Source organism: Budorcas taxicolor, chromosome 16 (assembly GCF_023091745.1).
Source record: "Budorcas taxicolor isolate Tak-1 chromosome 16, Takin1.1, whole genome shotgun sequence".
Lineage (NCBI taxonomy): Eukaryota > Metazoa > Chordata > Mammalia > Artiodactyla > Bovidae > Budorcas > Budorcas taxicolor.
The window spans coordinates 50282085-50299749 of NC_068925.1; the positions used below are offsets into that span (position 1 = coordinate 50282085).

At 59.3% G+C, this 17665-nt stretch overlaps 1 protein-coding gene across 1 annotated transcript in view; it reads right to left on the reverse strand.

The window, feature by feature from the left end:
• TP73 (tumor protein p73) overlaps positions 1 to 17665 on the reverse strand; it is a 53935-nt gene that overhangs the window by 19848 nt on the left and 16422 nt on the right. Inside the window, exon 4 of the mRNA XM_052653680.1 lies at positions 797 to 1039. Within this exon, the coding sequence (XP_052509640.1) occupies positions 797 to 1039 (243 nt within the window). The remainder of the gene's footprint in view (positions 1 to 796; positions 1040 to 17665) is intronic.

The following is a 17665-nucleotide window of genomic DNA, read 5'->3' on the forward strand; positions in this document are numbered from 1 at the left end:
TTACATCTCAGGTTTCCTGCACTGACAGGTGGGTTCTTTACCACTACCGCCACCTGGGAAGCCCAGTCCTGGACTATAAATGGGTCAGTAACAGATTCTACCTTCTGGATTGTAGGCAGTTTCAAGGGTTAACATAAACTCCAAGAGCTTAGGGCAACAGCAATTCACAATAGCATTTCTGGGGAGCAGCAACCGTGGGTGTGTGAGATGTTCTCAAAGTTGGCAAAATCTCGATCGTGGGGGGTAGGAACATGCAGATGTTCCCAAGGGCACGCGGCAGGGCCTGGGATCTGCAGCCTTGGGGCTCCATCTCGACCTCCTGTCTCACTCACGCTTGGAGATGACAACCCAGAGACAGAGTGGGCAACGCCTAAACACGCCTACGACAGAGGCTTCTTGCCAGCCCTGCACTGCCTGGAGGAGGTGGCCTCTGTGGACCCAGGGACCGAGCTCAGACGGCTTCAGGTGTCTGAAGCCAGGGAGCCTCCTGTCCACCCAGGACAGAATTCAAACCAGAGCCCCCTCCCAAGCTCAGGGATGCTGGCCAGACAGTCTTGATGAGAACAGTCTGCCTCTGTCCTCACGGGGACGAGGGACATGTCCATCCCCTCTGGAGCTTTGTGGGCGGCTCTGTGGGAGGCTGGCCCACTCTGGCCACGCATCTGAGGGCTGGGCACGCCCAGACTGCCCAGCCCTGAGACCCGCCTCCTGCCTGATGCTCCTCCTGGCCAGCTGGGAACCCTGAGCGGACACAGGTGTATGTGGTCACCCCCTCCCCACCCTGGGCGCCACTCACCGTCCAGGTGGCTGACTTGGCTGTGCTCGACTGCTGGAAGGTCACCTCGAAGTGGTGGGGGCCAGGGTAGTCGGTGTTGGAGGGGATGACGGGCGCGGGTGACATGGTGTCGAAGGTGGAGCTGGGCTGCGCGTAGGGCGAGTGGGTGGGCACGCTGGCGGCGTGCTCCGGGGTGTAGGGGCTGGCCGAGGCAGCGCGGCTGCTCATCTGGTCCATGGTGCTGCTCAGCAAATTGAACTGGGACTGGCAGGAAGGGGAGGAGGGAGGGGGAGACACACAGTCAGGCTGGAGAGTGGAAGCCATCCCGTCCGGGGAGGTGTCCTGTTACAGGAGCCTTAAAGGGCCAGCGGCTCAGTCATACCAAATATTTCCTCGGTGCCCCCCCACCCCCGACAGGTCACTACTTGTGTTGGGATAAACTGACATATTCACCTCGCCCTCCTCTCTCCATCAGCCTCCCGGGTGCCAGGGCTCCTGGGGCGCTGCTGAGCGCACCTGGAGGGACCTGCCTGTGGGGGCGGCTCCCAGGGCTGATGGCCTGGCTGCACTCTCTGGGGGCAGAACCTGGCTCAGCATCCTCATTTCTTGCCACCCCAACCCCCCGCCCCCTTCAGTTCAAAGCGGAGAGACCTCGCCCCAGGGAACCAGGCAGAAAGAGGGTGCCCCAGGGTGCAGGGGGCACACCCCAGGCTCCGTCCAATGCAGGGGCTGCCCAAGAGGCTCTGGGGATCCAGCCCTGTAGGGTTGGGGGCTGGATGGTGGCTGAGCCAAGAGTCACTTTCGAAGGGCCCCTATAGGCTCCCTCCATCCATCAGCATCTGAATGCCCCGCCCTCTGCAGTTCCCCCTGCTAGCATCTTCCACACCCTCCGCACACAGAAGGAACTGGAACTCAGCCTCACTGTGTGGGCGTGTCCCCTGGGTCACCCTCTGCAGGGTCCTGACCATCAGTCCCTGCCAGGAGCTTAAGGGAGACCCCAGCAAAGGGAGGGGGTGCCAACCCATGCTTCAGTGCCTTGAGGGCAAGGCAGGGCAGAGCCCCGCAGAAGGGCTGGCATGGAAGCCCACCCCTGAGGCTTCAAGCAGGAGGTGGTTCAGAGGGTGACACAGTAGTGGGGACCAGACCAGCTCTAACCACGAATGCTAAACTGCTCCCTCTCGGCGCCAGCTGCACTCCGCGGAGCTGTTCCTCCTCACCACCTGGGGTGGGCGTTGCCACCCCCACTTGCGGATGAGGAGACTGAGGCTGGAGAGCTGGTGATAACCTGGGGACTGTGAACTGGGGGACTTGCGTCTGGCCGGCGGAGAGCCTGGAGTCCCCCTAGTGGGGTGAGGGTTAGGGGTGGGGGGAGGACCAGAGGTGGCGGGAAGGACGGGACAGTGGGAGGAGGGAGGCAGGACCGGACAGTGGGAGAAGAGCCCTCCTGCTCTGTCCTCTTCTCCATAGTGAAAAATAAAAGAGCAAGTTCCTCCCATGGATGGTCAAGAGAAGCTCCGCCCTGGGGCAACCCATGCTCAGCACCCCTCTGCACATCAGGAGGCTGGGGCTCCATGACCCAGAGTCCCCTCCCGCTCTGTATTCCTCCCCAGGCACGCATTCCCCTGGGCCCCTCCTAACCTGGAGAGGTGACTCCTCCCCAGAGGTCTGCCCAGCCTGGAGGAAGCTCGGCTCCTCCGGTGATGATGGAACCGGGAGGTGACCGAGGATGATGGAACCGGGAGGTGACCGGTGACGGACAGCAGGTGGCTGGTTCTTAGCAAAGCCACTGCTCCCCACTCCTCCCGCCCACTGTGCCTCCCCGAGGTGGGTGCCCCGGCCCCGATGGCTGACTGCCACCCAGTGCAGATCGTCTGGCAGTGGGGCAGAGCCCCCAGGCCCACCCGTGCCCTCGCCATCAGGGACAGCCAGACTGGCTGAGGCTATCAGGGCACAGGCATGACGCCCTGGCCCAAACTGCCACTGGACAGATCCCTTAAGCGGATCCCTTTTCTATTTGAACCTCCAGGGCTATCCCGTACTCCCTGTAAACCTGAGTCTCCACCGCCAGTGGGACAGGGAACCCTGCAGGGCAGACCCCACTTCACTATCCCGTTGAGCCTCCTGCCCTGGTCAGTGCTGCGCCACCCCTGCCACAGCCTTCCTAACCTCTGTGCCTCACCGGTAAGACAAAGGGGGCCCAGTGCCCACTGCCCACCTTGCCGGCGGATGAACAAACTGCAGAGTCCGCGTGATGGAACATTATTCCCCCACCGTCAGAAAGAAATGAGCTACTGATGCCACAACCCAGAGGAGAAACGCACCACGCGAAGGTGCAGACACAAAAGCTCAGACGTCTTCTCTCTCTATTGACACGACAGTCCAGGGGCGGCAGACCCGGGGGAGAGACACAGGCAGGGGGCGGCCAGGGCTGGGGGGCTGCAGGGTGACGGCTCAGGTGCAGGTTCCCTTCTGAGACTATGAAAATGTTCTAAAATGGACTGTGGTGATGGGTCCACGTATCTGTGCATTTTTAAACTGAAGTATAGTTCATCTCCGATGTGTTAATTTCTGCTGTACAACAAAGTGACTCAGTTATACACATCGATACAACTGTTTCGTATTTTTTTTTCCATTCTGGTTTATCACAGGATGTTGAGTATGGTTCCCTGTGCCATAGAGCAGGGCCTTGTTGTTTATTCATTCTATACATAATAGCTTGCATCTGCTAACCCCAAACTCTCAACCCTTCCATCCTTTACCCCCCATCCCCTTGGCAACTCTAAGTCTGTCCTCTATGTCTGTGAGTCTGTTTTGTGAATATATTCAAAGAACAGTGAACGGCGTACTTCAAACTGCATACTGCAAACACTGAACTGAACACAGCTGAGCTGGGTGGTAAGTAAACTGTAACTCAGTAAAGCTACTGAAAACAAAACAACAAGGGACCCTGTGGATCCTCACCTCTCCTGAGCCCAGGTTGTTCTGGGGATGGAAGGATTGACAGCCACCCCCTCCCAAGGGCCCATCTGGGGGTCCCAAGTGCTCTCACACCCCCTTGCTCCAGGAGAGCTCTGCTCTGTGCCCCCCTGGTTTATGCCTCCCCACTGGACTTCAGACCCCACAAGGACAGACCTTGTCTCACGGGCATCAGTGTACCCCCACATGGACACAGGAAATGCAGCCGGTGTGAACTGAGCTGTGCTGTGAGCATAGAGAACCGACTCCAAGGACTTAGTGCCAACGAAAAGAATAAAATAAAATATCTCGTTCACAGTTTTGTATCGATGGCATGCTGAAATGAGCATAGTCTTGGATAAGTAAAATAAATTCTTGAATTATTTCCATTGTTTCTTTTCACCATTTTTAACGTGGTTACCAGAAAATACAACATTATATATGTGGTTTGCATTCCGTTTCTCCTGGACATTAGGCACAAGATCCTCAATCAGTAGCTGATGAGGGACTCACAGCTGGAATTATTGTTATTACTATTAATTATGAGGGACTTGTAGCTGAAATTATTGTTATTACTATTATTACTATTAATTATCAGCACACCCTTTAGGGGTGTAGTGCTTTTCTCATTATGCTGTGGTTACTCAAGAGGGTTCCTCCCCTCCAAAAAGAGTGTTGCTGGACAAGAGAGTGAGCAGGCACAGGGGTGAAGGGGTAGGTGGATGAATGGATGGAAGAATGGAGGGACAATGGTGAAGGGAGGGATGCGTGGCTGGCTGGCTGGATGGATAGAGGGAGGGAAGATGGAGGGAGGGATAGATGGATGGAGGGACGGATGGATGTGTGGATGGAAGAACAGAGGAAGGGAGGAATGGGGGAGGAGCAGAGGGGTGGATGGATGGATAGTTGGAGGGATGGAGGGATGGATGGAGGGGTGGGGGGCAGCAGGATGCCCCTCCCACCATCTGGATGCCCAGGAATGAGCATGGGATGTGAGCCTGCTCCCCCATCACAGGAGGCTGAGAGCCCTGTGGGTCCTGGGGGGAGGAGTCCCAGCCTGCACTCATTGTTTTTCTTTTCTAGGCAGTAAGCATGGCCCCTCTGGAGGGTCTTCCCTGTCCCTCCACTGAAGGCTGCAGGGAGCCTTCCTCATCTTGGCCGCAGAAGCGTCCTGTGTCCTGAGCAAGGTGGCCCAAGCCAGGGGTCTCAGCTCTGTCCTCCCTGCTCCATCCCCAACAGGAAGGTGGCCCAGGCCAGTGGGGCAACAGCCCTTGCCTCCTAGTTCAGGAGAGGCGGGAGGCTGCCCCACGACAACGTGTTCAGATTTTAACTTGTCCACATTCTTTTCAGATCTGAGGCGGGTGCCAGGGAATTAGTCATTGAACCAAAAGGAGCCGGGCTGATAGGATCTACACGCCCAGCAGCCACAAAGCAGGGAGGGGGATGACTTCCAGCAGGCTGGCCCCTGTGCAGGAGACCTTAATGAGATGTGGGACCACCGAGTCCAGAGAGGGTCCTGCCCCCTCTGCAGGTCCTCTTCTTGCTCCAACCTAGGTTCAGAGGCTTCCTGTGGTCTGGGGTCTTGAGAAGCCCCCTCGCCTGCCCCGGAGCCCGAGGACAGTGGACCTGTGCTGGGTCCGGCTCACGGGGGCAGACGCTGTCCCTGGGGACATTGGGGCTGCCCCTTCCTCCCTCGTGCTTCCCCAGGGACATCTTGCCCACACCCTGGAGCCGGCTGTTCCTGCAGCTTTTCCATGCGGCTTTGAGCACAGCTGGGAACCTGCAGATTAGAAGCGAGGCACCTCCGCCCTGAAGGGCCCTTTCTTTCCTGCCCACAGGAAACTTTGCATTTCCTTCCTCCTGATGGGAGCCTTGCTGGGTACCCCTGCCCCCCAGACCCAGCTGCTAAACAGGAGCCTGGACCCGGTGGGGGGGGTCGTGGTAGGGAGGGGAGGCTAGCGTGGTGCCTGAGGTCCAGGGTGGTGCACCCACCGGAGCCTGTGGAGGACGGGGCATTCTCCAGAACCAGAGCCCCTCTCCCCCCGCCCCCCCACCCCCGAGTCTCCGGAAGCTGAGAGGAGACCCACTTGGCAGCAGCGAGGAACTTGGGCAAAACCAGGACTTTTTTGGTTTGTTTTGCTTTCAATAAGAACTCCCAAGAGAGTGGGCTGATCCGGACACGCCCGGCCCGCGGCGGCCCACAAGTGCCTACATGCACGTGCAAGGCTCTGGGCCCGACCCAAAGAGGGCTGTGAGCGGGAGTCGGAGCCGGCGGGTGGCCTCTACTCCTGCATCTGAGGAAGCGCCCAGCCTGCCTCTGAGGCCTCAATGCATTGGGCGGGTGGGGTGGGAGCACTGAGAGGAGGTCGACCAAGCCAGCCCACTCCAACCCTCGATGCCTCTGGCTGAGCAGGACAATGCCCCAGGGGCCTCTCCTGCCAGGACCATGCAGCTCCTCCCAGACGGTCCCGTCCATCTGCTCCACAAATGTGTGTTCTCAGGCTCTCTGTCTACTTAGAGCAAGATGCTGAGCCGGGCGAGATGGGCCAGAGCTCCCCTCCGGGTGCCTGTGGTCTGCAAATCCACACGGGCAGGGCTTCTGGGTTTAGAGCGCCTAGGTTTATGTCCCAGCCCCCGAAGGGCAGCCGGGCTTGCTCCTGGGGTCAGTGTTTCTCCGACAGGAATCTAGGGTGGCCCCGTTTTTGCTCTGTGTGGGACCTCAGGGCCCCGGGGAGGGGAAGGCGTGTGCGTGCACGTGCTCAGCACACATGGGGTTGGGGCAAGGGTCCCACTTCAGGCGAGTCAGCAGAGGGAGGAGGTTAGATGGGGAGGGAGAGGAGGGACCGAGGCAGCCCTGCCCCCTGGATGGACACCCCGCTTGGCGTCGAGAGTCTCAGGGAAAGGATGGGGTTCCCCGAAAAGCAGTGGGGAGAGGTCCAAAGGGGACTGCCCCTGGGTGGGATCCCATCCCAGCTCCTGCCCCACCCGCACCCCCACTCCCCTGTACCCAGGCCCCAGCCTCAGGGGCCTCCCTTCAGTCCCTGCTGATTGGCTGAGGGTTTTCCCCAGCACAGATTAGCCCCAGACGGGATGCTCAGAAGCTCTGGGTTGAACAAACCGGATCCTGAAACTCACAAGAAGACCCCCCAGATCACACATGTCCATTGTACCTGAGTGTACCTTTGGAGCCAAAGGAAGCTTCAGCCCACAGCAGCCCTCCTGGGAGACCCTGGTGGGAGTGGCCCCATGTGCCAAAAGTGTCTCTGCCTGCCCTGGGGCTGGGCTGCCTCGCGGGGAGGGCAGGGAGGCTTCCCCCGCTGCGTCCTCCTCTGTCCCCCACCAATCACCATCCTAACCAGCCTTCTCCAGAACCAAGGCTCCACTGGGTCCATCCTTCCACTGTGAGCTGTGTTCTGTAGGTTTATAAGTATCCCATTTCACGTGTTTATCTATTTAGAATTTGTAAACCATCTCAAACGATTTTGGGGGTGTACCTGGAAAATAAACCGCCTTTTACAGCCTGTGTCCCCACCCCTCCTAATCTCGTGCCTCTCTGTGTCCAGGAGCATCTTCAGCAAGGCTCCAGGATGCTAAGATCAGACACCAACAGCACAGGCCACACGGTCAGGAATCCAGCACAGATTTACAATCAGGGACGGCAAGCACAGATCTCTGGAGCAAAACATTTTTTTAGTGAGCATGGCAACAGAAAAACTTGTCAGGAAAATTTAAAACAACTCCGGAGGCTGAGCAGAGCGAACCGGGGAACACGGAGCTCAAACACTGATTCAGAGAGCATCTATCTCAGCTGCAGCGACACACCTGCACCTCTGGGCGGTGGCAGCAGCTCTGAGGGAGCCTGTTTCCAGCCTCCTCGTGACTCTACAGGGCCTTTGCCTGTGCTGCCTCCCACTCCCACTCACCCCCGATGCCAACTGCCTCCTCTGCCTGTGCCACCTCTCAAGCCTCACCTCTTCCCCGAAGCCCCCCAGGCTCTCTCCCCCTGCTTGTTTTCCAGGGCTTCCTCTGCTGCTCCTCTGGGTAGAGTAACTGATACAGTGATGAACACCTGTGTGGGTCTGCATCTGTGCCCACCTTTCACCAGTGGCTTCTGAGGGTCAAGCAGTTAAAAAGCTGAGAGGGTGCCCAGCACCCAGTGTGCACGGAAGCGTCTGCTGTTGTTCCTACCAGCTCTCTCTGCCCCACTTGCCCCAGGTGGGCACGAAGGCCACAGTCCTGAGAGCTACCGTATGGACAGCATCGTTTCCAGTTCCTCCTTTTCCAAGCCACAGGAAGGCCGGCTCACCCACCCTGCGTTCTCCCACATTTCTGGCCGAAACGGAAGTTTCGTGCTTCTAAGGTTTCTCCTACTCGTTTAAGGTCTGGTGAGGAGAAGACTGTCACTCAGCATGCCCTCCCAAGGCCCTGCGCGTCTGTCCCAGAAAAGATCCGAAGGGAGTCAGTAAGGGACAAAAAAGACAGGACAACTCAGAAAAAGCCAAGGAGCCTGTCAGGCGGGGAGCAGCGGGAACAGGGACCCAGGGTGAGACACATCATTGCAGGATCCCACTGTCCAGGGGGCAGGGTGGGGAGAAAGAAACGTCCCCAGCGGCGTGGGAGCCCTGACCTTAGCACAGGGCTCCTCCGCCATGGTGGGCCACCCATCAGATGCCCTTCTCCTGCTCTACTTACTATTTCTACATTAAAAGCCTGCTGAGTTTCCTGCACACCTGCAGCCACAGAAGCAGCTGGCCAGCACCCAATTCATGGCCCCCGAAGTGTGTGCTGTGACCCAAGTGCAGACCTTATCAGAGCCTTGAGTACAGCCAGTATGTGGGGTATCTGGGAGGGAAAAGTGGCAAGGAGCACTTGCTGACCTGGAGCTTCTGTCCCTGCAGGAGCCAAGCCTGCTCAAGGAGGGAGTGGGGGAGGGGGAGGACCTGCCACACCTTTGGCTCTTTAAAATGGCCCCCCTTCTGGCAGAGGGCAGAACAGTTTGACAAAGAGCCGTCTGCCCCACAGGCAGGGCTGAAGTTCCACCACATGGGGCAGTGCCCAGGTCCTGCCTCCAGGGAGCGCTGGGGGCCCCCGCCTGTCCCAGGGCTTCCAGACCCCAGTGGCCCATCCCAGCCCTGCCTCTCCCAGGTGGGCTGGCTGCACGCTCGGCCTCTGTTCTCAAGAGGCCACGAGCCCTGGTGACAGTGGCCAAGCAGCAGAACGCCTGCTGGCTATGTCCCAGGGCGCCCGTGTGGGCGCAGGATCGTGTAGGCGCAGGTGTGCCCTCCGGGGAGTGGGTTGGGGCAGAAATGCAGGATTCTAGAGAATTCTAGAGAAGCTAGCAGCATCCTGGGAAGACGCTTTTCTGGGCTGCCCTTCGTCCCTGCTCCTTCAGGGAGAGGCAGCGGCATTTAAGTTCCCAGTGGACTGAAAGGAAATAAAGGCTTTTTTCAGCTGGGAGGTGGGGCTGTCCCTTCTCCTCTGGCTGTAAGCCTCCACACCTTTGTAGAACGCACTGCAAAGGTCTCACACGCTTGCCCCTCAGGTAGCTTTAGAAGCTGAACGCGGGCCTGCCTGGATTCACGTCGGGCCAGGCGCAGGACTGCTCTGTGTGGAGACAGCGAGCAGGCGGCAGCTGGCCCGGGTGCCCTCCCCAACACCCCGCTAAGCTCTTCTTGCTTTTTGACCTGAGCTAGGTTCACAGGGATCATGTGCGGGACCCTCGAGAACCAGCGGGGAGGTCTGGCTGCCGAGTTGGCCCTATCCATGTCCCCCATCCTTTCTCCGAGACTCCCAACAACGGGCAGATGAGATGTTTCCCAAGAAGCAGGTCCCAGCACAATCCACCGTGTCCTTCCCAGATGTGCAAGGCGGCGACCCACCAGCCCAAGGCTTCACAACTTCCTCATCTTCCTTCCCTCCCTCCCTCCCGATTTCCACCCTTCCCTCCGTCTCCTCTCCCCTTCACTTCCCTCCATCACTTCCCAGTCTCCTTACCTCCCTCCCCTCGTTACTTCTCTCCCTCCCTTCCTCCCTTTCTCCTTTCTTCTTTCCCTCCCTCCCTCCCTCCCTCTAAACCTTGCTGGGTCCCAGCAGACTCACTCCTGCTGCCTCTGCCTGCCTGTCTGCTGCACCCAAGTCCCCCAAAGCCTGCAGCTCCCACCCTGCATCTAGCACTGCGCCAGGGTCTGCACAGTCTTCACAGCCCCAGGGGAACAGGCTCTAGGCTGCCCTCATCTGCACACCGGCATTCCAGCTGTGCAAGGCTTCCCCACTGGCTGGCTGTTCCCACCCCCCACCGCCCCCCGCCCCAGAGAACACTTCAACCTTTCATCCCTCCAGCTCACAGCAGGGGCTCTCTGTCCCCTCTAGCTTCTTCCTTACTCCCTCCAGGCCCTGCTCTAGGCCCACCTCCCCAGAAAGCCTTCTCCAGCAGCCTGGCCTGGCTGGTCCCTCCAGGCAAAGGGCCACAGCTGAGCCCAAAAGGCATGGCCCACAGACCCATCCTTTCCTTTCCAGGTGGGGCAACCTCTTGTCATGGGAGCCACATCATCCTACTGCACCTGTCTGTGTGGTCTGTTGGGGTAAATATAGTAAGTCCCCTACATATGTACAAGTTCCGTTCTGAGAGCTCATTTGTTAAGTTCAATTTGTTCATAAGTCCAGAAAAGTTAGCCTAAGTACCCAGCTAACACAACCAGCTATATACTGCTGCTGCTGCTGCTAAGTCGCTTCAGTCGTGTCCGACTCTGTGCGACCCCATAGTCGGCAGCCCACCAGGCTCCCCCATCCCTGGGATTCTCTAGGCAAGAATACTGGAGTGGGTTACCATTTCTTTCTCCAATGCATGAAAGTGAAAAGTCAAAGTGAAATCGCTCAGTCGTGTCCAACTCTTCACGACCCCATGGACTCCAGCCTACCAGGCTCCTCTGTCCATGGGATTTTCCAGGCAAGAGTACTGGAGTGGGGTGCCACTGCCTTCTCCAAGCTATATACTACTATACTGTAACATGTTTAAAATACTTTTCACACAAATAATGCATAAAAAACAACCACAAAAATTAAAGAAAGCATTTTAATCTCACAGTACCTTGGAAAATACAGTATAACAGCTGGCACACAGGGACTGGCATCGAGTTAACAGGCAAGAGTCATTGACTGGAGGAGGGAGAGGAGGTGGGAGACGGTAGAGCAGCAGGGTCTTTGGCAATGCAAGACGGAGGGCAAGCTGCAATGGCACTCACGCCCGACAGGGACGGCACGGGTTCTGGCTCCTTGCTGGACTCAGTTCTATCTACCCTCCTGAAAAATAGCCCAGGGATGACTGGAGAGCAGCCCTGTTTCTCTCATCTCAGATGACACGGCAGCGCTGGACTGCACTCTGAACGGCTGCTGCAACCTTTGTGCACTGTTCTACATTCCAGTCCTGTGCCTCAGAAAGCAACAGTGTCTCCTCAAACAAAGAAAACCCCCGGGACTTCCCTGGTTGTCCAGTGGTTGAGAATTCCCCTGCCAGTACAGATCCGCCTGCCTGCCGTCACAGAGGACACAGGCTCGATCCCTGGTCCGGGAAATAAGACCCCATGTGTCCCGGGGCAAATAAGCCTAAGGGCCACCAACCGCTGAGCCTTTCTGGGGCCTTCGAGCCACAACAAGAGAAGCCACCGCAAGAAGCCCTCGCACGGCAACTAGAGTAGCCTCCACTCGCCACAACCAGAGAAAACCCACACGCAGCAACGAAGACCCATGGCAGCCAAAAATAAATACAATAATTTAAAAATGCATTGAAAAAGAAAATCCGCTTGCCATTTCCTGCGTTCTGAGTCTTCTTAGCAGTACCAGCTACATCACTACTGCTTTGGCACTTGCTTCTGGACCTCCTGGGCTTGAAATGAAGCCACTGCACCACCATACTCAATACGGTAAAGACACGAACACTCAACCACTTGGAGAGGATGCACATGCGTGACAGTGGACTCCAGACACGTGGATAACTTACGTGACTGCATCTTTGAAAGTTCGCAACTCAAAGGTTCGCAGTAGGGGACTTACAGTAGCATTATCTGTGTCTTTCTCATGGGACCACAGCATGCATCCAGATCAGATGGGGGCTGGGTGCAAGGTGCTGGGCCTCCTGCCCTGTGGCCCCTCCGTATTTCCCTTGGGCTCAGATGTCACCTCCTACAGTGCGAACCCCAGCCTGTCATTCCCATCCCAGCTACAGTACCTCCTAACCCTGGTGACCTCCTTCATCTTGCTCCCCGCACTGGAGGAGGGTTAGAGTCACCCCAGGTTCAGAACCTGGGGTCAGATCTCAGAGCCTCTGCGTGGGGAGGGTCAGCCAGGTGCCTCCTCCTCTGGCATGCTCCGTCTGCTCTGACCTCTATCCTCTGCTCCCCAGAGGAGGATACCAAGACCAGACTTTCAAAATCTAGAGCATGAAACTTCCAACTCCACGATCTTCCCCGGCAGGCATGTCTGGGCTTGGGCACAACCTCGCCCAGAGGAAAGTGACTGACGGGCCGTCTGGGCTTCACTTGGAGATAACCCGTCCCACTCAGAGCGGGACCTCCAGCCCGCTGCTATTTCCCACAGCGTCTCCCGGAGTCTGTGATTAAACGGATGGAAATGCCAACAAGATTCGACTTGTGCCTGGGGGGAAAGGCTCCCGCTCCTCCAGAAAATATGCACACACGCTCTCCTCTCTCGGGGCCTTGCCCAATCTTCGCCAGGGCCGTGTGGAACTTTCCACACCTCGCACCCGGGGAACGTGCCCCCAGAAGCTCCGGCTGCGCTGCCGCTGAGGGGAACGTGTGTCTGCAGGACCCGCGGCCGGAGCCTCCGCCTGCAGATGGCGCTGCTGAGACAGTGAGGGCCCAGCCTAGACCCAAGCGCATTGGCAGGGTCCCGCGCGGGTCTGGGGTCTCGGGCTGCGCCCCTGCTGGGCTCTGAGGAGCTGCCCCGTGAACAGACAGGGGACCCAACGATGCAGTCTTCTTTTAACCACTGGAAAAGGGGCCCAGTCCACGTCCCACACCTCCCAGGGTGCCTGGAAGAAAGAGATCCTGGAGGAAAGTGGGGAGCTTGGTGATCCCTCATAGGCACAGCCCGCCGGGGCACGGTGGGGTGTTGGCTCTCCCTTCCCCCCAGCACCACTGGGGGGCGGTCAGCCCCCTTCCCCACTGCCTGCAGCCCCAGAGCCCGACCCATGTATCGTCCATTCATCCTTCTGTCTGTCTGTCCATCCTGAAGATGCTAAGCAGGAAGACACGGAGGGGCCGTCATCAGGGTGAACGCACTCCTCAGTGGAGAGACTGTGACAAGTGCAGTGAAGGGGCAGGGAGGCGGCGGTGGGAGGGGAGCCATCTGGGGCGCTGGGGAGGGACTGCCTGCACTTACCCAGGAAGTCCTGCAGGCCGACCCCAGCCCTGCCCTCCAGCTCTGAGGCCTGGTCCAGCTTCCCGGGGTGTGGGAGGCAGCTCAGCCCTTCAACCCTCATCTCCCAGGCACCCTCCCAGGCACTGGGAGACAGCAGTGGGCAGGCACCAAGACACGGCTGGCCCATAGGCTGCAACCTCCGGAGCTTAGGAGCTTAGCTCGAAGAGCAGAGAGTAGTAGAGGACTGAGAGAACCGGCAAGTGAGGCCTCACTACTGGCTGAAGACAAAGGAAGACAAAAACAAAAGCAGCCCAGTGGTGGCCCAGGATGCGGGGCTGGGGGGACCCGGGCCAGTGGGGTTCTGTAGGCAGGAAGTGGAAGATGCCACCGGCTACCCGGGTACTGGGTACCAGGACGTCTAGACTCAGACATTGGGGAGGGGAAGGGCCTTCAGGCCAGGGAGCTGCAGGGCCGAGGGCAGGACACTGGTCAGAGGAGCAGAGCTCTCCCTACGGGGGCCTGTGGGGCACTGAGAGGGGAGGGACGCTGCTCCATGATGTGCTGCATGAAGCTGGCATAGTCAGGGTCAGGCTGGCTGGTTCCTGATGAGAGCGGGTGCAGCAGAAAGGGGCCCAGGAAGAGCCCAGGGTGGGTTTTCCACCAACTGAGATGGGACAGTCACTGTGGGGACGGTGGGGATGCCAAAAGCATGGGTGCTTTGGGGACAGACGTGGAATCAGGCAAAGGAGCAGGAGACTGGGCTGGTGAGCCCAGCTGATGGGATGTCCCCCAAATCAGGCTCTGACATCTCCTTCCAGACGGTCAATCCTCCCCCTAGCCCCAAGGCCTTGCAGCCTCGCAGCACGAGCTAGGAAGCCTAGCCCAGAGCCCGCCCCGCAGTTCAGCTCTGTCAGCTCCCAACCAGGGGAACACCTCCTGCCGGGTCACCTGAGGCCCCTCCCTCTTCTGTCCTGGCCACCCCGCCCTCTCAGCAGCCTTCCCCACCCCCCACCCTTCCCAAGCTGCCCCTTTTGTCTCGTGGCAGAGTCTCTCCCTCTGCTCAGCTCCAGTTTGGGGAGATTCAGGAGAGCGGCTGGCTTGTCTCCAGCGTGCAGCCCCGCCCACCCTGATGCCCCAGGCTCCCCAGGGGCATCTCTGCCCACACCCTCCAGCACTCGGGACACCTGCCCCAGGCGTCCAAGCGGCTCTTTCAGTCCATGGCTCAGACTCTGCACTGTCCTCCCGTCCGCAAGGTTCAAGAAGCCAGGACATTTTTCTCAGTGCCTCTCCTGCCCTCATTCCGAAGGTCATCTTCAACCCCCTCCTCAGCTGGCCGCCTCCCGCCACCTCCCCGTCTCCTCCTTGCTCCGCGTCTCAGGTCAGGCACCGGGGTGGCACTGCGCAGCCCTAAGCCCCACCGGACAACCCCTCCCGCTTCCTCCCTAGGCTTCAGGAACTCTGCTCCTGTTTCTCCTCTTGTTCACCTGTGCAGTGGCCGAGACGAGTCTCATACAACACAGCCAAAGCAGAACGCTTACTTTCACCCCAAATGTCACTTCTTCAGCTTCCCAGCTGCATAAATGCCGACTCCCTTCACCCAGTCGCTTAGGTCCAAACCTCCAGCCCATCAGCAGGCCCTGTCCAGGACCCCAGGGCTCTTAGTCCCCTCGCCCGCTCCCTCCGGGTCCAAGGCTCCTGCATCGCTCTCCATCCCAGTCTCCCGTGGTTCCCAGCCTCGCCCTGCCCTCCTGCGGTCTGCTCTCGGCACTGCAGATCAGGCTGCTTCTAGAACTCAGGAGGGATCCTGTCCTCCTCTGGTGTGCCTGGTGTGCCTGGAGAGGCAGTAAGCTCTGAGCAAATATCTCTTAACACCTTGACTGGCCTTTCCCTCCTGAGCCCTCCTGTCCAAGGCTGCCCTTCCTGTAGGAGCTGTCCTGTCTGGGGGTGTGGGGGTTGGGGACGTCCCTGCTCCCGGATACACGGGAGATCCAGGCGCTGTGCCCTCCCATGCTGCCCAGCACACAGCACACACCTACAATGCCCATCCTGGGCCTGGCCCCCAGGACAGTGGCCCAGTCACTCATGAGCCGGCCTTCCATAGCCTTGCAGGCTAGGTGGACCTGGGTCCGTCAATAGAGGAGGCACAGGGGAGCCAGCGGCGTCCAACATGCCCGTCTCATGCCGTGAGGGTCTAAATTGATACACAGTGAAACGGGGGCCTGGGAGGCAGCTGGGTGGGGCCCCTGGACACCCACCCAAAGGACTATGGGACCGTCCGGATGGTAACGGAGCTCATCCCATCTGAGGCGGCCACCACGGGCCCTCGGCTCCTTCCTGCTCTGTGAGCCACTAGTCTCTGCAGGAGGAAAGGCTGCTCTGACCAGCACCAACCACACCTCGGCACCAGCTGAAGGACCCCAGTAAATGGGCCAATTGCAGGGGGCTGTCCAGCCCTGCTTGACCTGTGGGCGGTAGGAGGGAGCAGGGAGTCAGACATGTGCCCTCCTGGGTCACCCACTGGCACAGGGCTACAGGTAGCTGCATCGGAACCAGAGCTCAGAAAGGCGGGTCCCCCAGAAGACCAAGTGGGGGCCCCGACAGCTCCATGCTTCCTTCCTGGCCCAGTGGGCTCCTGATAACCACAGGGGTGACCACATGACCTCCAGTTCAACCCCGAGTGTTCATACCACTTCCCCTCTGCATACAGTGAGCAGATCGGAGGTAACCTTCCCCAGGACGGAAGCGGAGGCACTTTTACAAATCAGAACCACCCAGCCCAGCTCCCTGGCCCCAGAAGGGGCTCCAGAGGCCCCCACCTGCCACCAGAGCTGCTCTGGGCACCTGTTGCCCTAACGAACAAACAGATGGGCCACGGCTGCCCTCAGTCTGCAAGGAGGCCAGGCGATGACAGGGGTGGCGCTGCTGGTCCCCAGGGCAGGGCAGCAGCAGCAGGGATGATGCCAGGGGGTCCCTCACCACCACCTACAGCTCCTGCAGGGAGGCAGCGCTCCATGTCCCAGAACCGGGGTCTGTGCCCTCCATCACCGTGCCTCCGCCTCCTTAAAAGGCAATGAGCTGCAGCCTCAGCTGACTTACATGGTGATACCCACTTCATGCAAGAGGACAGGTTGTACCAGAGTCCTCTGTGTCCGAGGGGCTCCCCAACCGGCCAGGCGGGGACACTGGCTTCCAGGGCCCGGGACTCCAGGCTCTGCCTTAAGTTCTGTGTGTGACAACAGACCCTGGGCAGCAGGAGACAGCCCCTCCTGGCTCACTCACCATCTGCATGGACAGTCTGTGGTATGAGGCTGCTCCCCAGGAACCCACTGTCTGAGCCCAGTGACAGGGGCTGGTGGGTGAAGTGAGCAGAGATGGGACTCTAACTGTGGCCACATGGGGTTTTGCCCTTTCTCAGGGCCAGGTTTCAGATAAAAAGTTCCCACCAAAGGTGTGGAGACACCAGGGAGCTTCCAGATGTGGGAGCACGGTGTCAGCGCCCGGTCAGGCTGTATAGAGAGGTCACACGCCCTTCACCCCTCCTGGGCCACACCCACGACATTACTCTTGCCGTGGTCTGCTGGGGACACCTACCTGCAGGCACAAACGCATATACCTGTCCCAACAGGGAATACACCCACTGTCACCCACAGGCCCAGACACACGCACATAAACACTTGTGCGCACACACATGACTGAGAACCTGCAGGTCTCTGTGGCTCTGCACACGGCGCTTGTCCTCCACTCACAGAGCCTGGGGACACCCGGACTCTGTCCAGCTGTTCACCGCCCCCCTGCCCACTGCTGGGTGTCCCACAGGGCACACAGTACCCACGGGCCCCACTGCATCCACCTCCCCAGCAGGAGAAAGGCCTGAGGGAGCTGCTGCGCCCCACCTCCACCTGCTCAATTAGCAGGTGCCTGCTGGCCCCAGGGACCCGGCACGTCTGGAAATGAGCCCCAGTCCCCGGGGCCAGGTACAAGCTGCAGACCCGTCCTTCTCTCTGCCAGCCAACGGCCCTCGTGAAGGGCGATAGGATGGCCTCAAGGCCAGCTCGCGGCCAGCCCCTGACCTGCAAACTCAGCTGGCGGGAAACACCCCGTCACCGCGGCCAATAGAGCAGCGTCCCAGGTGAGGATGCCTTTGACCTGGGAGCGGGCGGTGGCAGCCTAACAGCCCGAGTCCCGGGAGCAAAGACGACCTCCAAGGCACACGGAGCTCCTGCAGTCGGAGGCAGAGCTGGGCAGGTGGCGCAGCAGACCCTGAGTTTGGACAGTCCAAAGCTGGGGAGCATGGCAAACCCCACATTTCTTGGCTGGGCCACTAGCTGACCAGACACCCACCCACCCTCCTCTTCCTGGCTACTGGTTCTGCCGCACTAGTGGGCACTTGTCCCCAGGGCATCTCCAGGATGGGCCGGCACCTCCCTCCTGCCTCTGCTCCCCCTGGGTGGCAGCACCCCATCTGGCAGCAAGTGCCCGACCAGGGGGATGAGGGCGGACAGGCAAGAGAATGCCCATGACCCTTCCACCAGGCGAAAGCCCCACCAAGGCCCCCCGAGA